Raw genomic sequence first — 8,416 nt, forward strand, 5'->3', positions numbered from 1 at the left:
ACCACGAGCGGGTATTAGACAGTCGATTTAGAGCTTCAGAACTGACAAGAAAATGATCAATGGATGACAGCTGACAGAATTCCTCAATCAAAACAGGAAGGTACTTAGGTAAGTAATAAATCCAATTAGATAATTCTACCAGTGGTTACTGATTTCCTTCGATCTCACGGGATATCGATTATCGAACAGTTTACAGATTATACCGAGTGTTGAGTAACCAGACTGATCACAATGCTCTGAATCTGGAAATCAATTTCACTTATGACAGGTTTTAACACAACCCAATAACCACGAGCGGGTATTAGACAGTCGATTTAGATTATTTGAGATTTGTAAATACGCGGATTAACCCGAGAAGGTTCGGAGGGTCTTGGAAGATGAACGGTGATGGCAAACATGTGAGAATGTTCCATTTTGGTGTTTGAACAAGAAGTAGAAAATATGGGAGGGAAAAAGAGAGCCCAAACGAGATTGCAGGTTAATAATAATTTACAGAGTTGTAGAAGGAAGAAAGAAAGAACATAAAAATGGAAAACTCATAAGGGAGAGAGGAAAACGAACGAAATGGGAAAATGTTACCTATGATATCCCAACAGGCATCGATTGAAAAGAAGATAAAAATGGAAAACTCATAAGGGAGAGAGGAAAACGAACGAAATGGGAAAATGTTACCTATGATATCCCAACAGGCATCGGGTATATTTTCTTTTGACAATAATTGGACAATAACGGGTTAACATAAATTCACTGGATAAAAACAATATCCAATCATAATAATGGCATTAATATTAATAAGCACTCAGACATAATACCTTACTCTTTAGTCCCGAAGGCAAATTTCCCCCCGACTTACCGAGCTATGGTACCTACCTGGGATAGTATTAACACTATGTGGTGCCTCAAGATTGAAAACTTGCTAGTTGAAATAACGAGGACAATATCCAATCATAATAATGGCATTAATATTAATAAGCACTCAGACATAATACCTTACTCTTTAGTCCCGAAGGCAAATTTCCCCCCCGACTTACCGAGCTATGGTACCTACCTGGGATAGTATTAACACCATGTGGTGCCTCAAGATTGAAAACTTGCTAGTTGAAATAACGAGGACTGAAGAGAAATTCCAAAAATATACTCAACTTCTCACTTAGTATTAAAATTAACAAAATTAAACTACTTAGGTAAGTACCGACTCGGTTTTCTGGTTAAACATGTTCGAAATGAGATTGAAATTTTCATAAAACCGGCTTTTGTTTTAGATGCATTACTTAAAAATATGAAAAATAACTTCGAAATACGTACAATACCTACGTACATAATACACCTATCTATAAACCGGCTTTTGTTTTAGATGCATTATCAATAAAATTATGAAAAATAACTTCGAAATACGTACAATACCTACGTACATAATACACCTATCTATACTTATACTTACCCAAGTACAACAATACTTATCTACTCATAATTACCTAGATATCTACATCACTATTTTCAAGTAGGTACTTAAAGTACTAGGCTTAGTATGTTATCAAACCTGATTATCTTGTAGGGAGATATCTGCTTATCAATAAGGATGTTTTCTCTAATCTGTAGAGATTTTTCACAATAAGTTGTTACTGCACGTGTACTCTCTGCCTACACTCGATTAATTCGGAGATAATTTCCAAGGGATACGCTCGGGTTGTTGGATAAATTTCGATTTTTCAACGAGAAATTGAGTAGGTAGGTAATATTACCCATGCGTGCGTGTAGGAGTAGGTATACCGGAGTAATGAGACAATTTTTGTGAAGCTACCTCCCGGTCCAATAGGGAGAATGCAGAAATTTGAAATTTTATGCGAGTTTCAATCACAGATAAAGGTCGAAGAATATAATATGAGAAGCTAACAGCTGAACTCTAAAGGTGTGCCCAAACAGAGACGACCGGCCGTCGCGTCGTGCCGATCAACGGCCGTCGACTATGTGTTGACACACCTTTAGGCCCGGGTGTACCGAGTTCTGTTAAAATGTTTGTCTGAGAAGGTTCGGAGACCGTTCGGCCACGATCTCCGAGCTCGTTTAAAACAACAAACAGTTTACACTCAAGTAGGTACTTAAAGTACTAGGCTTAGTATGTTATCAAACCTGATTATCTTGTAGGGAGATATCTGCTTATCAATAAGGATGTTTACTCTAATCTGTAGAGATTTTTCACAATATGTTGTTACTGCACGTGTACTCTCTGCCTACACTCGATTAAATTTAGATGCATTATCAATAAAATTATGAAAAATAACTTCGAAATACGTACAATACCTACGTACATAATACACCTATCTATACTTACTTCGAAATACATACGTACAATACCTACGTACGTACATAATACACCTATCTATACTTATACTTACCTACAACAATACTTATCTACTCATAATTACCTAGATATCTACATCACTATTTTCAAGTAGGTACTTAAAGTACTAGGCTTAGTATGTTATCAAACCTGATTATCTTGTAGGGAGATATCTGCTTATCAATAAGGGTGTTTTCTCTAATCTGTAGAGATTTTTCACAATAAGTTGTTACTGCACATGTACTCTCTGCCTACACTCGATTAATTCGGAGATAATTTCCAAGGGATACGCTCGGGTTGTTGGATAAATTTCGACTTTTCAACGAGAAATTGAGTAGGTAGGTAATATTACCCATGCGTGCGTGTAGGAGTAGGTATACCGGAGTAATGAGACAATTTTTGTGAAGCTACCTCCCGGTCCAATAGGGAGAATGCAGAAATTTGAAATTTTATGCGAGTTTCAATCACAGATAAAGGTCGAAGAATATAATATGAGAAGCTAACAGCTGAACTCTAAAGGTGTGCCCAAACAGAGACGACCGGCCGTCGCGTCGTGCCGATCAACGGCCGTCGACTATGTGTTGACACACCTTTAGGCCCGGGTGTACCGAGTTCTGTTAAAATGTTTGTCTGAGAAGGTTCGGAGACCGTTCGGCCACGATCTCCGAGCTCGTTTAAAACAACAAACAGTTTACATTGAACCTGGATGAATTCTTCTCCTTCTGAAGATAACTTCAAGATCGAGTCGTGTCGTGGAAATGACAGCTTTCCCAGTGCGAAGTTCCAAGTTCCAACACGATACATCAATGTCTGACGAAAAGCGTGGCCAATAATGATTAATCATTCTTGGACCATTATCACCATCACCATCCAGCTGTCAAAATTTCAGTACCTACTCAAATACAGTAGGGACCTAAACGACTAAATTTCAAAGTAAAAGTCTGAGATTCTAGTGATCTCACATCAAAATTTTAGAAGTGCAAATTTTAAAAGCAAAATTTTCGGTAAAACAAAAACCAAAATGAGAGAAATTGTGCATATTCAAGTCGGTCAATGTGGAAATCAAACCGGGGTGAAATTCTGGGAGGAAATATCGCAGGAGCATGGATTGAACGAAATGGGCAGATATGAGGGAACTTCGGATCTACAACTGGAGAGAATACAAGTGTACTACAATGAAGCACAAGGAGGATACATACCAAGAGCTATCCTGGTGGACTTGGAACCTGGGACGATGGATGCTGTCAGATCAGGACCTTACGGGAAAATGTTCCGGCCTGACAACTTCCTCCATGGACAATCAGGTGCTGCTAATAACTGGGCCAAGGGACACTATACTGAGGGTGTGGAACTAGTTGATGCTGTCATGGATCTGACGAGAAGAGAAGCAGAGAACTGTGACTGTATGCAAGGATTCCAGGTGACACATTCATTGGGAGGAGGTACAGGTAGTGGTATGGGAACACTCCTCCTGACCAAGATAAGAGAAGAATATCCTGACCGTATGATCAACGCATTCAGTGTGGTACCTTCACCTAAAGTTTCAGACACGGTGGTGGAACCTTATAACGCGATATTATCCCTCAGCCATCTCATTGAAACCTCTGATGAGACATTCTGCATTGATAATGAGGCGTTGTATGATATTTGTGTGCGTTCACTCAAACTAAACTCCCCAAGTTATCGAGATCTGAACCATCTGGTATCAGCAACCATGTGTGGGATAACAACCTGTCTAAGATTTCCAGGACAATTGAACGCAGACCTGAGGAAACTAGCCGTCAATATGGTTCCCTTCCCGAGGTTACATTTCTTCATGTCAGGCAATGCTCCCCTCGTTTCACCCTCACTTATAGATTACAAAGCTATGTCTATTGGCGAACTCACACAAGAACTGTTTGATGCTAAAAACATGATGGTAGCGTGTGATCCACGCCATGGCAAATACCTGACTGTAGCAACCATCTTCCGTGGAGAACTTTCCGTCAAGGAAATAGACGACCATATTGTCAACATCCATAACAATAACCTTCCCTACTATGTAGAGTGGATCCCGAATAACATCAAGACGGCCCTGTGTGATATTGCACCCAAGGGATTCAAAATGTCTGGCACGTTCATTGGAAACACAACTGCTATTCAGGGACTATTCCAGAGGATTATGGATCAGTTCTGCTCCATGTTTCGTAGGAAGGCATTTCTGCACTGGTACACGGTGGAGGGGATGGATGAATTTGAGTTCCACGAGGCAGGAGCCAATGTTGAAGATCTTATCTGTGAATATCAACAATACCAGGAGGCGTCGATAGAGGATACAGTGGAGATAGCGACCTCTGATGATGAAAAAGGTGACCACAGAATAAAACCTGAGAAGCCAGTGAAGACAACTTGAACCTGCACATGGTTGCTGACATCAGACTCTGTAAAATCACATTCAAAATCTAAACATGGAAAATAAGAACCTGAAAAATAATATACCTACTTAACAAAATCACTTGCTTTATTTTATCCCATACCAAAATTCAGACGTTATAGCAGGGATTTCCAATCACGTCACCAAGCGCCGGCGGCCGCGAGCACTTTTAGGGCGCCCCTTGGGCTCCGGCTCCCACTGCCCCACACTTATACAGCTATCAATGTCGGAATTCCCCGCATTAGAGCAATGAATTTCGTTAATTTTTGGGAGAGCTTGGATAGCTGTTTAGAGTGTTTAGCTATTGGTCAAAATTTTCACCCAGGATTCTGCTAAGCCTCGTTATTATGCCTTGTTTTTCTCGATGGTCATTGGTCAAAGTCGTCTGGTTTGGTGGTTATCAGAGCATTGGTAGTGCCTGTGGCCACGACATTCAATGTTGTTGGTAAAGGCTAGAAATGTAAGCAATATAGATACTGCAAACAATGCAATGTAAAGAAGTAAAGTCAGAGACTAGCAGTTACAGTTCTCTTTATCAAGAAGGAACTGTAACTGGCTAAGGTCTTATCGTCCCGAAAGCGAAGAGAGAAAGAAGACAAGATAGGAGAAAGCCAGCCGTTCCGAGAACGAACGTTATCCGTTTAGGATAAAAATACGCCCCCGAACGAGAATTAAACCCCTTAAAACGTTTCTGGGAAACTTTACGAAAAGACAGCTTGGCTTAGGCAATGAACATTTTCTTAGAAGCTCTCTTTTAACTTTTCTTGGAAACAGTGAGGAATTGAAAAAAGTCATGCCAGCTTAGGAAAAGTACTTTTTCTCAGAAGCTTCGTTATTATGTTATCAGAGACATCCAGTTGATTACACCGGCAATGATGATGATATCATTAACGTTTTTTGTTTCCGATGCACTGACTTGGTCATAATGCGAAAATTTATGACCCAGGGGGAGGAAGGTGGTAGTGCAAACTCCCCCCCCTCGTTATTATGTTATCAGAGACATCCAGTTGATTACACCGGCAATGATGATGATATCATTAACGTTTTTTGTTTCCGATGCACTGACTTCGTCATAATGCGAAAATTTACGACCCAGGGGGAGGAAGGTGGTAGTGCAAACTCCCCCCCCCGCCTTTTTGAAACGGATCTCTCCGAGCTATTTACCAAAGGTAACAAAAGACGTCGTGAATAGGATCATAAATACGGGCGATGGAATGGTGTAAATGTTTAATGGAGTACAAAGTAAAGAGATAATACTAATGAATAATGATGTAGCTGAGGAAGAGAGGAAGGAAGAAATTTCAAGATGAAGACAGGTGGAGAGGCGTTATATGAAATGAGACGAAATATATCTTCCAGGAAGAACGGAAAAATATTCAAGACAAGCGAAACATAAAAGCAGATTTCTCAGAAACATCTTTCGAAAGAAAATATTACCAAGTAAGTATGGATGGGAAAAGAGATAATACTAATGAATAATGATGTAGCTGAGGAAGAGAGGAAGGAAGAAATTTTAAGATGAAGACAGGTGGAGAGGCGTTATATGAAATGAGACAAAGAGATAATACTAATGAATAATGATGTAGCTGAGGAAGAGAGGAAGGAAGAAATTTTAAGATGAAGACAGGTGGAGAGGCGTTATATTTATTTATTATTTTTTTATTTTATAAGTTTCCATTTATTAGTTTTTCAATACAATTCTCTCAGTTAAATAAATAGGCAATATATCTTCCAGGAAGAACGGAAAAATATTCAAGACAAACGAAACATAAAAGCAGATTTCTCAGAAACATCTTTCGAAAGAAAATATTATCAAGTATGGATGGGAATATAAAGTGTAGCAAAATTTGCCTTGGGTTGTATTTGGATATCCCTAAAGTGTTTGTTCCTGGGCTTTAGTAAAAGCATGCTTGTCACAGATATTACGAGTAGCAATATAAAAGTATGGTTCTGAACTTCAGTTTCATTCTCTGATAGTATGCTCATGTAATTATTACATATATTACATCATTATTACATATATCATGTATAATGATTTACGCTCTTTGTTGTTTAAAAAGTGAAACTGGATGTTTGACTCGGTCAAAAATTGTGCCAGTTCTGAGATCAATGGAGTTGATGTTGTTGGACTTGGACCAATATTACTAGTGCTGCTTCATTACTTGGGTATGAATGTTCAGTTTCATTCTCTGATAGTATGCTCATGTAATTATTACATATATTACATCATTATTACATATATCATGTATAATGATTTACGTAATAATGATATCTGATCACAACAAAAACAAAAAATTAAAATAAACAATATGCTTGACTTTCCCAAATTCCATGTTTCCTAGTCTAAAGTATGTATAGGTATGTATTTTTTTTTTGGTCGCGTCACGCGTCGCTTCGATCTCTTGACGTTCGCTCACCTTCCGGGACGTTTGATCTACCCTACATTCTACCCGCCGAGTATTCAGTAGGTAGATCCACCCACTAAATTTCAACAACAGCATTGCCGCGGGAGTGTTCGTGGGATGTTCGTTGAAATTTTCAAATACGGCTAAAATTGAACTTCTGAGTACCACCTCCATCACACATTTCCATTTCCATGAGAGTTGAACCTCTCACCGCATTTTCCGCAGAAAAACGCTTTTCATGTTTCACATTTTTTCACCGAAACGTCACCGATTACACCAGTCCGCGTGTTGTAGCCTACACCTATCTTCTTCACCCATACTCGTCACCGAAAAAAGCTCACACTGGGGGAAAAAACACAACAAATTTCAAAAAGATAATACTAATGGTAGCGATTCCTCATTCATATTTTATATTCCGAATGTTGCCGGTTGCCGCTCATTCAGTTACTAGTAGGACACTACGTCTTTCAAGGGTCGCGTCGCTTCGATCTCTTGACGTTCGCTCACTTTTCGGGACGTTTGATCTACCCTACATCCTACCCGCTTCCCGAGTACTCGGCAGATCTACCCACTAAATTTCAACAACAGCTTTGCCGCGGGAGTGTTCGTGGGATGTTCATTGAAATTTTGAAATACGGCTAAAATTGAACTTCTGAGAAACACCTCCGTCACACATTTCCATTTCCATGAGAGTTGAACCTCTCACCGCATTTTCCACAAAAAAAAACGCTTTTCATGTTTCACATTTTTTCACCGAAACGTCACCGATTACACCAGTCCTCGTGTTGTAGCCTACACCTATCTTCTTCACCCATACTCGTCACCGAAAAAAGCTCACACTGGGGGGAAAAACACAACAAATTTCAAAAAGATAATACTAATGGTAGCGATGTTCCCAGCATAGCGGGAATTCCCTTTTTTCTCTCCCCTTATACCAGAGTTTAGTCCCTTTTCCTTTGTCCCGAAATTCCCTACTCTGTCCCTTATCTCCACTAAGTAAAAAAAAAAAAAAAAAAAACCTTGTCTTGAAAAATTGTTTATTGGAAATTTTTCATAACATAACATTTTGCTCTTAGTTTTTTTTCAACTTTTACTTTTAGTGTTGATCTAGTTTTGAGAAATTTTCTTTCATTGTTTAAAGTGTCTTTATTAAGAAAATTCTGGGGACAATAGAGTGAAATTCTAACGTCTTTGTTAGTTTTTTTGTCCTTACAAAGTTTTTTGTTCGATTTTTTTTTTTTTTTTTTTTTTGGTTTT

The 8,416-nt window shown here is 38.9% G+C and overlaps 1 protein-coding gene across 1 annotated transcript; it reads left to right on the plus strand.

Annotated features, from left to right (window-relative positions):
- The first annotated feature begins 3,154 nt into the window (after positions 1-3,154).
- LOC103508326 (tubulin beta chain-like) lies at positions 3,155-4,740 on the plus strand. The gene has a single exon (XM_008472874.3). The coding sequence runs from the start codon at positions 3,363-3,365 to the stop codon at positions 4,731-4,733; it is 1,371 nt and encodes a 456-aa protein (XP_008471096.1). The 5' UTR covers positions 3,155-3,362; the 3' UTR covers positions 4,734-4,740.
- Positions 4,741-8,416: the final 3,676 nt, after the last annotated feature.

This window comes from Diaphorina citri, unplaced genomic scaffold (assembly GCF_000475195.1).
Source record: "Diaphorina citri unplaced genomic scaffold, Diaci psyllid genome assembly version 1.1 scaffold389, whole genome shotgun sequence".
Classification (NCBI taxonomy): Eukaryota; Metazoa; Arthropoda; class Insecta; order Hemiptera; family Psyllidae; genus Diaphorina; species Diaphorina citri.